Here is a 20,424-nt window from a genome sequence, read left to right as displayed (position 1 = left end):
GAAACTCAAAGCTCTACGTGAGTCAAATCGCGCGTTATAACGGTTTCAGCAAGCTTCTCAATCGACTAATTTTCATTTCCCGCCATGTGTTATTCAAACTATAAGCAATTTGCTATAGCTGAGCCAAAGCGTCAAGATTGAGGTTGCCAGATTTTTAAATCGCAGAGACTGTCATGATAACGTTTAGCGCGCGATGTGAATCACGTAGAGCATTGAGTTTTCAAGAGCGAGTGGTTCGAATTTACGCATCAAGAACCTTGTAATATCGTCGTAAGGAATTGATTTTGGTCATTTTCGTTGTGCGCATCGTGTTTCACGTGAAATTTTGATTTAGAAATATGTATCAGAATGCTGAAATTCGTACCTTGTCTAGTGGTCCATTTTCGCAATCTTCCTTCCGGCCCTTTTTATGAGTGGCTGTGATCCATGACTCTCTAAATTCTTTCGGAATCTCACCCCCCTCTGATGCATTAGATCTCTGCATTATCGAGACTGCGAAAATTCGGAAGTACGTAGAAAAGTAATAGGTACACTGAAAAAACGAGATTAGGGCTGGGCCCTAGAATTGCTTCACCTCCACCGCCACAGGGGCAGGCCCTGCGCGGGTAAGGCCCAGCCCTACCTGGACAGGGTCTAGCTCTTACCAGGTAGGGCTGAACCCTGGAGCAGGTAGATGTGGGCTCTACGCGCGCCGGGCCTGCTCTTATGGCGGTGGATGTGAAGCAATTTTACCTATCCGGTTAGGGCTGGGACCTTCGGCGCAGGTACCAGCCCTGAACTCGTTTTTTCCGTGTAATATCCCTAAAATTGTGGCACTGCCCCAATTTGTTGGATAACATGGGCATGTCCAATTAGTTGTGGTAGTACCGCAACTCAAGTCAAGGTAATATCGCAACATGTGAGTCAGTAACCTAATATATCGGGGCACTTCCATCATTAATGGGGGGGGGGGGGGTACCTCCACAGTAAATTGGAAATGCCCACATCGTTCAATAACTCCCACCGTTTTTTCCGCGAAAGAGGTGGCAATGCCGCCCGTCCCAGTCAAAGTCGAGGCTGAAAAACGAAATTGAAGAATAATGTACAGGCTGTGCACGACTGAAGCTCGTAAAATCTACTCGTCGTATTCAAATCTGATAGCCGGAAAACAGGAGCCAAAGAACATGGATGTTGACTCAAGGCTAACAATAAGCTATGTATAACTATCTCCTCGATGCATTCCTTCCTTATCGCTCGCGCTCCGAATAGGACGGGAATGTCATTCAAATCCTGACAAACATAAAACATGGCTCTTTTAAAGGAGGATCTTATTCCCTTTTATTTCTCCGCGCACGTGGCGAAAGAAAACAACTCGAAAGAGCGCCGAGATGGGGAGGCGTGGATCGTAGACACGCTGTCTTCCGAGAGATAAATCAAGAAGTAAATGAATATATAAAGTAATAAAAACTCAGTTATTCAAACTCTGATGGAGAGCGAGGGTTTTTCTCCGAAGCGAACTTTCTGATAAATGCGTTCCCTGCCGTACGAATCGTTAAATTTGAGAAAATCAGAGTAATTTAGGTTTTCTTCCCAAGTTTTGAGAGATACTGCCGACATATTTTGCGGTCGGTGCCTCTGCATTTTCACAATCACGTTTTTTATTTGTTAATTTATGTAGTCTTCTTTAATTTGTTTGAAATGTAGGAGTGCCTCAAAATTCACAAACTGACGAGGTTTTTTGCGATCCGACGCCAAAATTTAAACTACCTCTTTTTAGGAATAAATTGGATACGATTCTGAGCTTTTATGCTCCTCGAAAATTTAATGATTATTTATACTTTCACATTGCCTTCAAGGAATCGCGGTACAAGCATTAATATATTTACCGGGATAGAGAGAGCTAAACATAAACTGCAGAATATTGACAGTGAGACTCTTTAAGCACGTTTTTCGGTTTGCAACGATGCAGATTTCCTGCCATGTTTTATTATTTAAATCAAAAACCACTCCACGACAATTCTTAGAAATTTTATGATTTTTTTCTCAGAGTGAAAAAAAGTCTTTGAACGTTTCAAGGAGTAATGTTGACTCTCTCCCCTTAAAAATAAAATACACTGGAAAAAAACATTGGTTCTAGAGTCCAGACTCTTGAAAACATTGACAAGAAAAAATACTCTTGATTCAATCAGATTTTTGCTTAAATCAAAATTAAATCCGCTCAAATTAAGAGGCTTGGTTCTTGATTTAGGCAAAAATCCGATTGAATCAAGAATACTTTTTCTTGTCGATGTTTTTAAGAGTCTGGACTCTAGATCCAATGTGTTTTTTTTCCAGTGTAGCAGCGGAGATATTTAAAAATCGTTAACAAGATGCGTTGTTTGGTAGTTTTACCGTTGATGTCTCACTAAATGACCTATTCTTGAGTAGTGAAATACCCAAAAATATTTAGTAATTGTGACACATAGACACGGTATTACGACTATTTTTGGGATTTTTTTTTTGACACCGACGTTTGCTCAAACATCTCTCATCAATTTTCTCCGTGCCGATTTAAGTACGCAGATTCATTTTAACAAAAAAGACGTAGATCAAATCCTCTGTTCGATTTTTTTCTTTTTTTTCGAAGTCACTTGGTCTTTTACAATTTGGCGTGTTTATTATTTAATCGAAAAAGTACCTCCTTTGACTCTGCATAGTAGCGTATTTTTACCACACTGAAAAAAAATATCATGGATCTGGAGTCCAGACTATCAAAAAGCTTGAAAGCAAAAATTCTGTTGATTCCATCGGATTTTTGCTAGAATGGAGAGCCAAGTCTCTCAATCCAAGTGGGTTTCCTTCTGATTCAAGCAAAAATCCGACTGAATCAAGAGTACTATTTCTTGTCAAATATTGAGTCTGGACTCTGTATCCAAGAGAGATTTTGTTCCCAGTGCACATTTCACCGGAACTTTTTTACACCACCTCGCGTTAACTACTTATGCGCAAGTCCTGTTCATTACGTTAAGAGTCAATGACCACTTTGAAACATCTAGTGCCTCGATGCCACTTGTTTTTCCTATTTTTGCTTTCCTTCTTTCTTCAAAACTTTATATCAATATTCCAACTTACACTTGTCTGGAGTTGAATTTATCAAAGGCACCAAGCCAGAAAGAGCCCTCTACTTGAAATATGACATTAAATCTAATGTTCGTGTTGCAAGGACAAGCGGAGAGATGACGGCGCAGAGATACAACTATTCGTACTCGATGGATGTCCGTATTGTGTGCGCAAAATTGAAGCCGTTATAGCGTGAGGCGTAAAGGGGTGTATGCAAAATCGACAAAATTTCCCCCCTCATGGATGTTGACCAAATTTCAGTATGTTATTCCTCACTATGGGATACGCCTTTTCCAAAATTTCAAGGCCTGAAACGAATTTCTCTCCGCGTAGCAGCGTTGCCAAGTTGAAAACCGTCAAGTTGCATATCTTTTGAACGAAAAGAGATATTGAGGTGCGGTTTGCGTTAAAATTCTCAAAAATTGCGTTCTTTTGAAATATGTACTCAATTTGATCGTTTAGGTAATTTAAGATTGCAATGTTGCCATTTTTCACACTTTCTTAAGGGTCAATTTTTTTTCAACTCTAGTACATCGTCAAATGCCGGATTCTCGATTCGAAAAAAAAACTGTTCATTGTATTATTCGTACTTTTCCATTTCTTTTGATATATTATAGTTTCCAGGGAAACGATTAATAACGGAGATATGAGCAATCAGGCCCGCCACAAGGGGGGGGGGGGGATACTGGGTCCATGGTACCGGGGCCCGGGCCCTGGAAGGGCCCGTGACGCGGGTGACAAGCCACTACGAATTCATGTGTAACCCTTGTCTCGTAAGGACAAGGGAAAAGTGAAAAAATTACCCTAAAAATTCCGCAAAAGGTAAATAAAGTTTCAAAAACACGCTAGGGCAATATGAAATTTTTCTTACTTTTTTAGAGATTTCTATCTATTTTCAAGATTTTGAGTATATGTAGAATGATGTTTTTAGTAACTGCTTTTCATTTTCTTCCGTTGTCGGATGCTAAGAGGCTCCTGTCTGGGCATCCTCGACTTCAATGGCTCAACTCCCTTGCCGTAGACGTACGAAAGGGGAGTCCAGGGGGGCCCGGCTCCCCCTAGAATTGAAAAGTATCATCTGCCCCCCTCAAAAAAAAAAATCATAGATGTTTTGAATGCAACAATTCGAAAGTTTTTAGTGCGGAAAGTAAAAAAAAGGCGTAATTATTCTGCAGAAATTGATGGGAAATCTCCATCATAAGAGCCTCAAAATGCGTCCAAATAGATTTAAAATTTCAAAAATTTCCCGGGGGAGGCCCCCCGGACTAGGGGTGTTCAAACGAATTCTTGGAACACTTCCGATATCGTCTCTTATTGAAACTGGCGCAGTACCGACATGGCGCGTAAAATAGATGTACAAATGGCAACGACTTATTTTCGTCAGCTCCGAAAACTGTGATCGCTATCGGCATGAGCGCTCTTATCGTAACTTTTTCTTAACCGAGCTGTTTCGGTAGCTTACCGACAACCGAAAGAACAGCCCCACCCCGGACCCCCCTCTGTGCTAGGGGCCCGGGCCATAAAACTGGTATCAGGGCCCGAGATGGGATGTGGCGGGACTGTGAGCAATCTGAGTTTACGCTCCGCGCGCGCCGACTGGAATCCGGGCGCCGCTCGCCGCTCGGAGTCGTTTGCACACTCCCTCCCTTAAGCTTTACGAGGTTATTCCTACGTATTTTTTTGCGAACTTTTCATTTCTGGCCTTTAAAAAGGCCTCCGATGAATTTTTCGGGGCCTCGCGGTCCATTGTTGCCATTTTTGGCTCGTATTTAGGGTTTTTTTTTCCAATTTTACTCTCAATTCTACTGTAAAAACCTAATGTGAACTGAAAAGTGTGCGAGTTGAGGGAAAGAACGTAAAAAAGAATAAACGTTCATTTATAACTTTTTCCTCCGTTGCCAAATTTTCGAGAAAAATCGTACCAAAGAGCCAAATATTGGAAAAATTGGATAAATCGCCACGCCATTGTTTAAGAAAGTGGGGCGCAACTGTAATATTGCCGTACGTAACAGATCTTACCCATCTATACCACATATAAAAAAAGCATAGTTGTATCCGAATTCCGAAGATGTGAAAATTGTCCATGATGTCACCTTTTGCAGCCTTTTCTTATGTGTAAGACGGATCTTTTGAATGTTTTTCGACCTTTAGTCATCCTCCGTAGGAATGTATCGTTTGTATTTTTGCTTTGCTTTTCTTTTTGGCAGTATAAATTGCTTGTAATGAATTTTAAGGGGCCTTACGATCCATTGTTGCCATTTCTGCCAATTTCAAGAGTTTTTTTTTAATTTTAGACGTGTCAGACTTAATCCAAAACCGTGTACAACGTGCACTCACATTTTATGAAAGAACGTAAGAAAGTACATCATTCCAACGTTCTTTGTAACTTTTCCTTACGTTGCCAAATTTCGTTCAAGGTTTTAGCAAATGAATAATGACTTTCATGCAGAATTTTGGGACACTCTGATCTTGGGTAAGCGGCCTGTAGCATTAAGTCATGATTATAATTATAATATAAAGTCAAGGTCATAATTCACTTCCAAGAGACTTCTACGTCATAATAAATCCAATTTGTGTCACTTCAGGACGATTTTTCTTGAAAATTTGGCAACGTAAGAACAAGTCACCGAGAACGTCAATCGTGTACTTTTTTACGTTATTTTCAAAAATGAAAAGTGCAGCAAAAATACAAACGATACATTCCTACGGAGGATGACTATAGGTTGAAAAACATTCAAAAGATTCATCTTACGTATAAGAAAAGGCCGCAAAAGACGTCATCCCGGACAATTTTCACATCTTCGGAATCCAGATGCAACTGTTCTTTTTTAATATGTTGGAACCAAAGAGACTTGTAAAAGCAGCCCGAAACGGAAACGACGATCGAAAACATAGGTAAATGCGGAAACAAGGCTAAAATACAAAATACAGAGGCAGCTGGACGTTTCTGTCATCCCTGCAGTCTCATTTCAATACCAATCCCACCATGTAACGCCGTTTGTTGGTTTTTATTTTAATTTCTTTTTTATTTTTAATTCTATTTTAGCAGTTGATAATGGTGCCGTAAGGTACCAAAACGTCCTACCTTTGTATTTTAATATGTTGTATAGATGGGTAAGATCTGTTACGTACGGCAATATTACAGTTGCGCCCCACTTTCTTAAACAATGGCGTGGCGATTTATCCAGTTTTTCCAATATTTGGCTCTTTGGTACGATTTTTCTCGAAAATTTGGCAACGGAGGAAAAAGTTATAAATGAACGTTTATTCTTTTTTACGTTCTTTCCCTCAACTCGCACACTTTTCAGTTCACATTAGGTTTTACAGTAGAATTGAGAGTAAAATTGGAAAAAAACCCTAAATACGAGCCAAAAATGGCAACAATGGACCGCGAGGCCCCGAAAAATTCATCGGAGGCCTTTTTAAAGGCCAGAAATGAAAAGTTCGCAAAAAAATACGTAGGAATAACCTCGTAAAGCTTAAGGGAGGGAGTGTGCAAACGACTCCGAGCGGCGAGCGGCGCCCGGATTCCAGTCGGCGCGCGCGGAGCGTAAACTCAGATTGCTCATATCTCCGTTATTAATCGTTTCCCTGGAAACTATAATATATCAAAAGAAATGGAAAAGTACGAATAATACAATGAACAGTTTTTTTTTCGAATCGAGAATCCGGCATTTGACGATGTACTAGAGTTGAAAAAAAATTGACCCTTAAGAAAGTGTGAAAAATGGCAACATTGCAATCTTAAATTACCTAAACGATCAAATTGAGTACATATTTCAAAAGAACGCAATTTTTTGAGAATTTTAACGCAAACCGCACCTCAATATCTCTTTTCGTTCAAAAGATATGCAACTTGACGGTTTTCAACTTGGCAACGCTGCTACGCGGAGAGAAATTCGTTTCAGGCCTTGAAATTTTGGGAAAAGGCGTATCCCATAGTGAGGAATAACATACTGAAATTTGGTCAACATCCATGAGGGGGGAAATTTTGTCGATTTTGCATACACCCCTTAGCAATGCTTTGCTCGAAGCTGCTAGTGAGATGTCTCTCAGATTTGGGAAGAAAGTTGAAAAACGGGGCTGAATTGCGTCTCTCTTATCTTCGGCTGTTTCGCTATAATATAGTGTTAATATCAGTAGAGGAACAAATCTAAAAAAAAGGGTTAAGGTTATGATTAAAATGTCATTTTAAGAGATATTAAACAGGCAACGATGAGTCAAAACGGTCGCAAATCGCAACATTTCCACGAACAAATGCTCTGTGTGGATACATCCCGTTTCTGATCCTACATATTTTATCATCTCTCTCAGCTGTCCCTTGAGATCCAGCAGCGATAAAAGTTACTTCTGAAACTGTTCGGAGGCTACAGCTCCAATGATTTCCTATTGAAACCATTGTCTTCCCTTGAGATGCCAAATTTATCAGAACCTGTCATATTAGCCGTCATCTATCGCGATATTGAAAAATGCTCTTTCAACTTTCAGTAAACTTCTAATGTCAAATAATATATTATTACTTGGCTCAAAAAACTGTAATACAGGATAATTGCGGTAATTTGCAGCATTTTAAATGCAATTCCCGCAATGGATATCAAAACTTTTTTTTACTTATTGAATAATATTTCAATCACATTCTTGACACATGCTTCTATCATGAGCTTTTGGAAACTGCTGAAGTTTTCTCGGCTTGAAAAGAATTGATTAATATGAAATTTTGAGATTTTCCAACTAACCATGATTTCATTGGATTATTATATTACCTTTTCGGGATTGAATAGGATCGTTGCATACAATATACGCTGCCAACTGAGAAGTCTTCGTATAGAATTATATGTATATGATAAATTTAATTTTTGTTAATGCGCAGAATAGGAAATTGGCAAGTAATTGCAGCTAAGCGCTTGTACTCGTGATGTTGGATAGAGTATAGAATAGAAATCTCTGTACCAACTTTTCGTAGCTTACCGCTGTGATAGGTGACTATCCAAGAATTTGGTTATATGAGTCGTCAACGATTTTTTATCCGCGCACCTTTTTTTTTTCTAGTAGTTTACGTCCACGCGTTTTTTTGGCAGGGAAATTTTGGTTCACTTAAAAATGACGAGTAGGCTATTCAGAATTTGCCAACTCACATGAGTAGAACTTCCTACTCTTATGAGAAGAAATGCTCTTCATATCACGAAAATATTCGACTCATAAGAATAGAAAAGTTCAACTCATATGAATTCAATTTTTTTCATTTTTCAGAAGTGCTTTTTCTAGCCAGGAGACACCGACATGGTATGTACATTTGAAGAATAAAACATTTTGTTCTTATGATTTTCTTGATGCGGTGACTAGTTTCTGAGATATCGGACACGGTAGATTCAACGCTGAACTCATGTGAGTTGGAATCTCTAGTCATAGAAATTGGCAAAAACTGCATAGAGAAATTCTGCTCATATGAGTTAAATTCTATTCATATAAGTTGAAATTCTATTCATATGAGTTGAAATCCTATTAAAAAAGTAATGCTTGCTTAAAGAAGAAAAGATGCTTATATAAAAAGAAAGGTCACTTACATCAAGCAGAAACCCTCTTTCATTCAGCTATTTTATTCTTGATTCAAAATAAAATCTGCTTGACAGCGTACTCAAGAATGTTTCTGCTTATATCTAGTTCACTTTTTTCTCGAATGAAATTCCGAAATTTTACGAAATGTTATTAAATACGGATGCTAGGACTTGGTGAGTTTTTGTAATACCGCTCTCTTTTTGTGCCATAGTATCTTGATTTATTTTGCAAGGAAAGCTCCGCACTCTTAAACAACGCATGCCATTCCTGATAGGTTGGAGCGCCTTCAATCTCGTATGATACTGTGCAACACCTCTATGGCGAAATAGTTGCTTGAAGCGCCGTAGCACTCCGCGGCGCGGCGGGCGCCTACAAACCTAACATGCATACTTCACGCATTGCGCAATGCGTGAAGTATCCCGTTAGGTTTGTAGGCGCCGGTGCGCACATCGCGCTGGCAGCATGCCGCACCGCTCTGTGTTATGCGCTAATATTTAAACTCGGTCAGCATTTTTCAACTCATGATTTTGAAATTTTTGCACACTCTTCGTGGATTATTCTCATTTGAATCGATGAAAAATATTATTTATTAAAGCAAAATATAATAGGTGTTTTGTAACTGGATCGCATATCGCAAAAATGAACCAGCGCGATTACAGTGGTGTAAACATGTTTCATCTTCACAATTATCTGAAAAATCTCAGCAAAAAGTTTTTGTTTCCCACATAAAAATTGTTAATTTTAAAGGAAAAGTAATTGTGTAAAATGTAATATGGTATATGTTTTGAGTATTTTAAATGAAAAGAGGAAGTTGATTTTGAGAAAACGCACGATTCTGAAAACACTGTAATCACGTTGGTTCCTTTTTGATAATGAGATTCAAATTTTAAGGTGGTTCTGTGTCAAATTTAATGATCCCCAAAGAACATTAATTTTTTATTTTATATTTTGTGCTTTTACTGTACTGCAGCGTGTTGTACGCGCAACCAAACGCTCAAAATTTGACTATTTGACTCTAAATGATCGATGTATAAACGGGTTAAAACCCAAGACTGCGTGCATCTTGGTTTTCCCTCGCTTTTTAGACATTATTTTATAGTTTCTTTCAACACAACTACGCTCCGACAAAAAATCCTTGACGGAATGTCCTGAAACTGAAAAATTGAAGGCGTCTTTCAAGAAACAGACTTTTCCATGTTGCAGTGCTTGATTTATCGAGTTTAGTAATTTCAGTTTGATTGGTCAAAAATGTGTAAATCAAGTCAACGATGGGTCCATTGAACCAACTCAGTTGACTATTTTAGTGGAATCGGGCGGAAGATCACAGTTATCCACCCGGAAAAGCACATGATTAAAGATAAAGCACAATAGGAAAGTTTAAAATGTACCCAAGAAGCACATTTCGTCCATCTTGCTTTTATGATTCTCACATATACCACGTCTGTGGGCAGATTTTGATGTTTCCTAGCTTCTAGGCATACCCAAGGAAAAGCTGATGGTGACAAAGGGGAAACTAACCACGGTAAATTTGAAAATGCTTGTGTGTCCTGTGTGTGCTACGCAAGTTGGGCGTTCGGTAGTGAATTTTTAACATTTTTTTTGTGCCAAAAATGATTTTCAACAAAAAAAGTAGAATTTTTCCTAAGGCAAAAAGATGAAGAATTGTTTATTATTTAAAAAGATAGAGTATTGCGAAATTCATGGTCTTTTAGGTGATATGTATTATCTAACGATGCTTTGTTTAAGCAAGCCTTTGTAATTCTAACTCGTACTAATAGATACAAGACATATGATTACTGTTGCAGTTACGATGTTTTGCAATAAAATTTGTTTTTAAAAAATTAAATGAATGAAAAATATGATTTTGGCAACATCCGGCAGCTTGAACGGCACTTTTTCTAATAAAATGACTAATTTTGTATCTAGAAAAGTTTTAATATTTATCATTGAGACTTTTAGACCCCCTAGATAAGATTCCAACTGAAAATCTACACAAAAAGAAACAAATTAGAGAATAAAGCCCCAAGTTTCCCAACAAAATCGTATTTTATCCGAAAAAACCGCAGTAAGAATAAAAAATTGTCAAACTTCCCTGGACAAAATATTTATTTTTAAGAAAAGTAGGCAATGAAAAAATGTCCTCATAGATATCCAGATGGAAAAAAATGCGTATGAATCTCGCTGAAACTACCAGAATATACACGTGTCGTCAGGATATATTCAGCAGCGATAGAATGTGTACATATACGTCGTATTTCTCATCCCGGCAGACTACTGAAGGGTTCAATTTTTCGAGAGCCAAGGACCTTCATCGTAGGAGCATTATTATTTGAATGTTCGTAGGAAACATCGAGACAAAATGATTTCCTGTTCGCGTCCAGGAAAACTTAAAATTCACAAGTTGCTGAGTCGAAAAGTTTTCAAGGAACTTCACTCCAATGATCTGAGATAATTTCGAGGAGCTCTACAAAGCTTTGATCCTCCGATGCAGGGGTGTTTATCAACGTCCACTTGATCCTTATCCTCCGTATAGCTCAGTGCTTTCTACGGCTCATGTGGAAATCAAGATACGCCCTTACATCAGAGGAGCAACGAAAGGAGCTGCTGGTAGATCGATAGTCGCGTCGGCGCATTATTTCCCGAGAAAACGGAATTCGGTATTTCAACAGAAGGAGCACTATTACCACTTCCTATATATAGTCTATATATGTAGTCTAACAACATTGGAACCAGAGCAGATGAGGTCCCTTGCACAATAATAAAAGTTATCCGTCGCTCCCCCCTTCGTTCCGAGTTTCTTATCCCTCAGGTTTCGCTCCGGCAAGACTTCATTTTTCTTGTAGATTCCCGCTAATTGAAATCAGTTCGAAAGTTATCGCAGCATTTTTCGAGCTCTTCGAGTTCTCAAACTTTCGTTTGTTTGCTAACTGTCGTTCCAAGACATTGCAAATAATGTGGGAAATCAAGTATCAAAAGTGTAGGTGTGCCCCGGTCCTCCTCTTCTTTCGCACACTTTCTTCTCCTCTTTTCCCCTTTTCCTTATCTTATTCTTTCCTCTCTCTTCTCTCTGATTTGTTTACCTCACCCCTCCTCCATAATGAAGTAACATCCGTTCCGCATATCAACCATGAAACTTCCGAACCACGTATCTCGTTTGTGGTGTTTTGCAATTTTCGCTTATGTTTTATTTTTTTAAAGAAGAAAAAATCAATATCATTCCTTCGAGTTTTCACAGAATTTTCTTCGCCCGGAAAAGGAAATATACGACAGTTTTTAGGAATTTCCGTTGAGTAGCTTCTTTTTTTTTAAAAAAAAAAACACCAAAAAAAAACAAGCAGTGAACTCCAACACAATGTGTTGATAAGGCGCGTCATTAACTCGCACATATCAACCCCTTTGGTTTTCATTTACAGAGATTTCAAAATAGGCAAGTAGCGCAACAAGAGAATTCATACGATCCAACACTTCAACGACGTACTTTGACGAGACTGTGTATTGTGAATGTAGAAAGCTATTCGAACGAATTTGAGTTTTTTGATCTGCCTGAAGCAAAATCTTATCAGATTCTTGAAGAAAAGTGCTGCGGAATAATTTAAGCGAAGAAAGGAAAAATTCTGTCGAACTCCTAGAAAATAAAGTCGATTTAAAAGGTATTTTGGGGCTAAAATACCCAAATCACCGGTAGTTCAAATCCCGTTATATTATTGAAAAGAAATTGACTCGATATAAATGCAATTGCTTTAAATATGTCTTGATTTTGTTACTTTAAACGTCTTTCCATGGAAAGAAGTTCAACCATGTCTATGCTTTATTCATTCATGAATTGAAAGTAAGAAATCTACATCCCGAAAATCTACCGATTTGCCGTAAAATATCGAAGAAACTTGATATACCAGGTCGATGTACCCACTCGTTGAATTTACGAATCAATTTCGTGAGTGCACATATGTAAAAGTCATTATGCTATAGTCATTTTGGGTGCCTTTATTTTTCAAGAAACAATTAAGTACACGTAATTTCAATCCCGAAGAACCATCAATTTTCCGTATAAAATCGATAAAATCAAAATATGTCCACTCCCTGACGTGAAAATAAGATTCTACGTGTGAAAATGCTTACGCATCGATATGCTGAACAGAATCCATGTCTATCTCAAAATTTTTCTCAGAGGTTTGTGTTATTATCAGCTTTCCTTTAAACCCCGGTTCGATGGCCGAATCGGCTGCCCAAAAAGCAAGCCATTTTTGAAGGGTTCTAAGAGAAATTCGTGATATTATCGGTTCTCAGGAAATCACCCCATGGCTAAAACTGGTGGTATAAATGTTTGAGTGCTTAAAATAATCGTATTTAAGAAACTAAGGCATTAAAGTATGGAGTCAATTTCTTTTTAATAATATAACGGGATTTACTACCGGTGATTAAGCTATTATAGCCCCAGAATACTTTTAAAGCGCCTTTACGTTCTCGAATCTCGATGGATTTTTTTTTTTTTTTGGCTTAAACGACTCAAGAGACACTGTAGTTAAAAATATAAAGAATTTTCGATTTGGATATATAAAAATGTTTAACTCGTTGAGGCACACTGTGTATTGTATGGAGTACTGTTGCTTTTTGACCCTTGTCTTTGGGTCAAAATTCTTACAAGGAAGCCCCTTGCGAGAGGCGAATTTTTTGTAATTACTCCCAATTTTTTTTCCGTTATATAATGGAATTGCTTGTCAAATTCTGAGGTCAATTATATTTAATTGTAATTTTTACATTTCTCTTTTTCCCTTCATTTTATTTTTCGTCTGGCGAAGTTTCGTTGATTTCTTCGGATTTCGAATACTGTAACTTCTCTTCTATTCGGCCGATTTTTATGAATGAGACCTCTTTTACTTTGTGTTTTAACGGAGAGTAAGAAAAAAATTGCTAAGTACACGCGAAACAATTTTTTTTAAAATTGGACGAATCCTAGCGTGACGGTGAAATGGTTAATCGAGCGTAAGTAATCAGGGTCCCGGCCGCCGCGCCGCCTCGCCGTGAGCCGAGCCGGTTCGGTTATTGTTTTCGAGAACCCGACGCTGGGGTCAGGCGCGAGGGGAAGAGAGGGGTAGGTAGATTTCCATATGTGCGCATGTAGCTTCCTGTATGAGCCACGTTTAGCAAATGGTCTAATGAATCTCGAGGCTCATCACAGATTGCACTTACGGCTATCACTTACGGCCGTGGCGATCAGAGCAAAGGTACCAACTTTTGAAAATCATAACAGGGGTTTGGAGATCTGTCAAAGCAACGTTTTGAACAAAACGGAGCAGTGCAATTCTCATTCAAGGAGTGCCGAACTGGTCAGCCATCCTCGAATCAGTTTGCTTGCTTCCGCTTATATATGCATATTTTAAATCAGCGCGTCGTACTCTTAGGCTTTTTTTAAAAAAACCAAGTAACGTAGACTCTTGGTATTCACTGCACATAAACTAATGAGCCCCAGAATGAGAAACAACTTTAAATCATAATTATTGACGGATAAATAAACTTTTTACACGCTTTGGAAAATCTCAGAAGTTCGCGGTAGTCACTTTTCGGTAAGGAACTAAGGGACTCGGTTATTGTATCGAGTGGGAGGTCGAAACGATCGCAAAGGCGGTATACTACGTATACGCGCCAACAAGTTGCAATCGAAACACAATGTTGTTTCGAGGTGTCGCATTACCATGCTTGAACACTTATTTGATACGCACGAAGATGCTTTATGCGTGGCTTTTACAAAACCGAACATAGGGGAAGATTTAGCCGGACCAGAGAATGGTTGAGTTGGATTTATTACATTATGTATGTATTTCAGTATATTAACTCTATCTTCAACGTATTATAAAATAGCAAACCATATACTACAATAAAATAAAAACGCATCAAAGTGCCTGACTGACTAGCAAGAGAGCTTTCTTGCTTGTACATATTTTTAACGGAGGGACGTGAATTCAAGGGGAAACAAGGATGAAGGTTTTTTCACTTTTTCTTTTTTTCGTGTGGTCATACTTTTTTTATGACTGAGACCACTCAAAGGCCGTAAACATTTGCCCTTGGAAAAGGGAGGATAAAGAGAGGTTTTTTCTTCCTTTTTTCCATCGTTCGGTCATACTTTTTTCATGCTGTCATGCAAAGGAAAAATGTCGTATGAGACTTCAAATATTGCCAAATTTCCTTGATATCATTCACATTTTCATTCAGGGAACGTCTGAATTATTTTTTCCACTGATTTTACAGGAAGTACGCAGTTTGATCCATGTTATCTGTAAAAATCAAAGGAAAATGTTCATATCTTTCTTGAACACTGAGTAGTATATCGTAGGATCCTCCGGAAACATTTAAATCAACTTTTACCCCGAACATGGGTTTACTTTATAGCAGAATTAAAACTACGACGCGGTCAGAATTCTGGATACAACTCTTTTAACGCCTGAGTAGCTAACATAACATAGCTACCGAATTGAAGGCGCTTTGCACGAGTTCCACACTCCGCTTTAACTTGCGATCGTAAAAGCTCCGAAAGATTTCCCTATCGATGGGCTTGTCGCACACACGAAATCAGTGTAATAACAAGAAATGCTCATGCGTTGTTTTTTCTCAACACGACAGTATAACATTGACCGCAGAAAAGCAATTAAAGGATTTTTTGGAAGAAAAGCGTAATCCTCAAATTTTCAGAAATTGAGTTTTCGACAGGATAATTTTGTTTCACATCTTACCACCGAGCGACTTTACCAAAATTGCTTATGAAACGTCTTTAATTGGCATTTGAATATCGGCTCAGTGGAAAAAGAGAGTAGGTTTTGAGCCACCTTCCCCAGCACAGGGTGCCACCTCATGCTAAAAACTATGAGTGAGGGCACAAACTATGATTTTCAATTTTTCATCTAACATGCGTGCCACTTGGCTGTAAAAATACTGCTGTAACGAGCATCACTGAGCAATTTTGTGGAAGAAGGACGTATCCACCTAGATTTTAAAAAATTTTGTTTCTTACCCTCACTTCTGCGACCCTCAACGCACGACTCCGTTTTCGTGACACATGGTATGTAGAACATTTGGTTGAACAGAAATATGAAGAACTGTCAATGAAATCAAAATATATTTCATGTATCTATTCTCAAAACATGCCTTTACGCTGTCACACCCCTCTTCAAATAGCCCGTTTAATGATAAATTTTCACGAGAAAATTTTATTGCTTCACCTGAAAGTACGTGATAACAAGATAATATTACAGTATTTTTATAATGGTTTCTGGTATGGGCAATATTAGAAATATGGAACGAAAAGTTAGAAAATGCACCATCTCGTGATGTCGCGTCGTTGCGTGGCATTCCCATTTGAAAACAAGTATTTTAACCAATTCGGTAATTTTTTTCATTTTCTCCAAAAATTGTTCAATTTAGAAACCACGGATATCCTTTTGCAAGTTTGCTTAGTAGTTTCAACTTAAAAATTAAATCAACCAATTACAGACGCCGAAGAATTAGATTGCATTTTGCAAAAATGAACCAAGATCATTCCAATTTTGCTTGCATTATGCAACATAGAATATTTGCAACAAACTTACTAAAATCATGGATAAATGTATTTTCAAAGGTAATTTTCGTCTTAAATTTATAGTCTATTGGGAGTGAAGATTAAACTTGTTCAGATGATCAGTCAACATTTCCTAGTTGAAAAAAGTTGCACGATCTCAGCGACATTTGAATGCTCTTGCTTCCATTTCGTAAAATGCAATCCGATTCTCCATTGTTATATTTGCATCTTCTGACTTCTGACTTGATCAGACACCTTATTTCCTTACTGCGAAGCATCTAACAAAACTTTACCATGAAATGAAATGGACCAATTTGAGATGGCTAAAAATTCTCTATTTTCATCTTTGAATGTTCTGACCTCTGACTCGGCCAGACACCTTATTTCTTGACTGTAAAGCATCTAAATAAACTTCACCGTGAAATGAAATCGACCAATTTGAGATGCTTAAAAATTCTCGATTGTCATACTTTGGAAAAAAAGTCGCTTGGATCTGGAGTACAGACTCTTAAAAACATTGACAAGAAAAAATGTACTTTTGATTCAATTTTTGCTTGAATCGAGAACCGAGCCTCTTAATTTAATCAGATTTCCTTTTGATTTCGGGAAAAATCCGAATGAATCAAGAATATATTCTCTTGTCATTGTTTTCAAGAGTCAGCACTCTAGATCCAAGCGACTTTTTCTCCAGTGTATTTGCATCTTCTGACTTTGTGAGACACCTTATTTTCTGTCTATCTAACAAAGCTTTACCATTTGATTGCAGGTTTGAGTTGGACTGGCGGTTTGACTGTCCCATCGGCTGGCTCTGTTCCTCTCTCTGGCCATGCAGAAACTTGGCGGGAGGATCCGGGAATCTGAGCAGGGAAGGAGCTCTCGGGTGGCGGATTTGCATCGCATTCCTCATTTTTGAAGTTGCTCGGGCAAAGGCGCGGCGCGGCGGCCGGAATCGTGGAGGAATTCGCAGTGAGCGCCTGACAAGGGAACGCGAGTGGCCATGGCTGTGAGAGGCCTTTGAGTCGCCTTGAGTCCGGGCAGCGCTCTATTTGCCGGGGAAATGTCCCTGGGTGCTTTCCGCTGAATTCGCGTCGCGGGTGTCAGTACCTCGCTCCGATTTCCTAGTCCAAAATGAACACCGTCCAGAGCTCCCACGGCAGCGGCGGCGGTGGCCTCAAAAAGGAGCAAGGCCTCGAGGTAAGATTACCATTCCTTCGTCTTATTCTATTTAAATCCCTACGCTATAAGGGGACCTCCATAAATTAACACTCCAACGGGGCGGGGGGGGGGGGGGGAGGAGTGAGCCTCCGTTACGCTACGTTACAAGGGGAGGGAGGTCAGCACGGAGAAAAATCCATGGCTTAAACCAATTAGTGGCTCATGTGGAACACCGCTAATTTTAGTGGCGGCAACATATGGATTGCATTTTGCAAGAAGGAACCAGCAGAATCGCGATGATGCTAAGATTGTGTATTTTCATCTTTTGCAATAAAATTACTAAAACCATGACAAAATATGAAATTTACATTGTAATTTTGTCTTAAATTTACAGTTGTTAGCTAGTAAAATAGAAACTGTCAGTGGATAATCAGGTTTTTCTTCCAAGACAAAAGGAGTTGCACAATCTTAGTAACATTGCAATGCTCCTGGTTCCTTTTGCAAAATGCAATCCATATAATAGTTAGTCAGATAGTTTACGACAATTAGCAACCAGACTATTTACGTAAAGGACCAGGAATTTACCTTAAATTTTTAAATTTAATTGCTAAAAGAGTTATAAAACCTCGTTGACTACTATTGGATCATCTGAGCTTAAAGAATGAATGTTTTGAGCGAGGACATTTTGGAGAGGGGTTTTCAAGATATTACGTTGACTAGTCTCCCGAGGGAAAAATAAAGTAAAACAAAAAAACTGCAACGTTGTAAACGGAGGTACGTGGTTTCTTACATTGACCATCGATATCCTGGAGATCCCGCGGTAACATTATGAACAATGCAATTCAGTGTTTCAAGAGTTGAATTCGGAGTTCAACCCTTTTTTTGCCTAAGGCCTTGTCCACACGAGCGCGGTTCGAGAAACTAGTTCGAGGAACTCGTTCCGCGAACAAGTTTCTGCTGAGCTAAAAACATATTCCTCCGATCTATTCCGAAGTAGGAACTTTGTTATTGTTATGACATGATCTGTTGTTTACATTCTCCCGTTATTTCATCCTGCATTTTCGTGAGTCCGACGAAGGTAAGTCTGATTTAATTTGAATCTTAAAGCAAATTATCAAAGAGGAATGAAAATTTGCGGCTGAAAATGAAGAAAATTCTATTCATAACCTTCAAAATTCCCGCCATCATATACACGAACTTCCGGTTCCAGTTCGGACGAACTCGTGTGGACAGCATGCCTCGTTTCAAGGAATAAGTTCCGGGAACTGAGCAGTTCGAGGAATAAGTTTCCGCGAACCGCGCTCGTGTGGACAAGGCCTTACGACAGTCAATGAAAATTTTATGGATCTAAAAATCAAATTAAACTCGCATAATGATATACTGATATATGTCCGGGTGAGAAAAATTTTTGCAAGGCGAATTTTAGTAAATATAAGTCATCAGACGTCATCAAGCGAATCTGAGCGTTGACTTTCAAAATGTGACACTTTTTAACTAAAAAGGAAGATAGCAGTGCGGGGTCAGTGGTGGATCCAGCAATTTGGCAACACCGGATTTCTTCCACTTCAACCCATAGAAATGTATCGCTTCTTGCAGGGACCAGGTGTTCCGACAAGTATCGATTTTTTACCATAGGTTTAAATGGAGGAAATCCGGTGTTGCCAAATTGTTGGATCCGCCAATGCCGGGATGATAAATACAAATTTTTTTGCAAAAAGCACATTTTTTTGCTGGGATACAAAACCTCTCTGCTGAGATGTTTCAGATAATTGTGAGGATGCAACATTTTTAAACCACTGTAATTGCGCTAGCTCCTTTTGCAAAATGCGATTCATTTACAAAACACACATTATATTTTGCTTTGATACATATATTTTTCATAGATTTAAATGAGAATAATCCACGCAGAGTGTGCAAAAGTTTCAAAATCATGAGTTAAAAAATGCTTATGGGTCACTAAACCTTGTTTATTTTATTGAATATTCTGAAAGTACAATGTGAGCAGATTACGTGGTGATTTTTCCGCATTTTTATGGAGCCAAAATCGCGGAGAAACCCGATTTTGAAAAATCTAAAAACTGCAAGACATTTCAAACGCACCCGAATGGCGGGAAACTGACGCACTGCGATAGTCATATCGCAATCTTCTCTCATTTTCCTCTGATGTTTGTTAAAATAAAACTTGTTTCAATGTAGAATTGTTGCTCGTTTATTACAGCTAACATATGAATGAGATTCAAGTCGTGAATTCAAAAGATATAATTTCGACTTTAGTATTGTTTTCATAAACGAAGAGTAGATAGATATAGATCGTATTCGATACATCAAACGGGTGAGATTGTATCGATATCGATTGGTTCAAAACATAAACATAGCCTCAAAAGTAAATTCAGAAATCTGAGAGAACGGATCTTTTGAAACAGATTTTTTTATTCTTTTGAGTACCAAATGCCAATGCAAAGTGAAATTGTCAGGAAATTTCTCATTTTCAGCTTTTCCAATTAAAATCCTTAAAGTTTGGTTTGAGGTTATGTTCTATTGTTTTGAACCAAACGATACATCGAACCGTTATCGAATACGGTCTATTTGACGGAAGTCGTGGAAAGCCGTGCCCGCATCTGATTGGTGCCGGATGACATCACTCAGCGCGGCGCGAAACCGGGGCGTTTTAAATTTGCGTATAAGTTGAGCGATTTGAACTGCGCATTTCTCGGTCATTGAGTTACTTGTTCGCGTTTTTAATGTGCGCATCGTGTTCTACGTCATTTTCCTTTAGAAAACTATATTCGCAAGTCAAAATTCGTTCATGGTTTAGTGATCCATTCCGCGAGTTTCAATATTAGAGCCTAACACAGAGCGGAGCGGCGTGCTGCCAGCGCAAACCGCGCACTGGCGCCTACAAACCTAACGGGATACTTCACGCATTGCGCAATGCGTAAAGTATCTCTGTTAAGTTTGTAGGCGCTCGCCGCGCCGAGGAGTGCTACGGCGGCCGGCGCCTCAAGCAACAATTTCACCGTAGAAGTGTTGCACAGTATTACACGAAATTGAAGGCGCTCCAACTTATGAAGAATGACAGGCATCGT

The 20,424-nt window shown here is 38.8% G+C and overlaps 1 protein-coding gene across 1 annotated transcript in view; it reads left to right on the top strand.

The window, feature by feature from the left end:
• The window catches only part of LOC109043284 (inactive dipeptidyl peptidase 10), a 445,954-nt gene that overhangs the window by 132,885 nt on the left and 292,645 nt on the right, over positions 1-20,424 (top strand). Inside the window, exon 3 of the mRNA XM_019060431.2 lies at positions 16,950-17,377. Coding sequence (XP_018915976.2) covers positions 17,312-17,377 — 66 coding nt within the window. The 5' untranslated portion in view covers positions 16,950-17,311. The remainder of the gene's footprint in view (positions 1-16,949; positions 17,378-20,424) is intronic.

This window comes from Bemisia tabaci, chromosome 3 (genome assembly GCF_918797505.1).
Source record: "Bemisia tabaci chromosome 3, PGI_BMITA_v3".
Lineage (NCBI taxonomy): Eukaryota > Metazoa > Arthropoda > Insecta > Hemiptera > Aleyrodidae > Bemisia > Bemisia tabaci.
The sequence above is the reverse complement of the archived record's forward strand: the minus strand, read 5'-3'. Positions and strand labels throughout refer to the sequence as shown.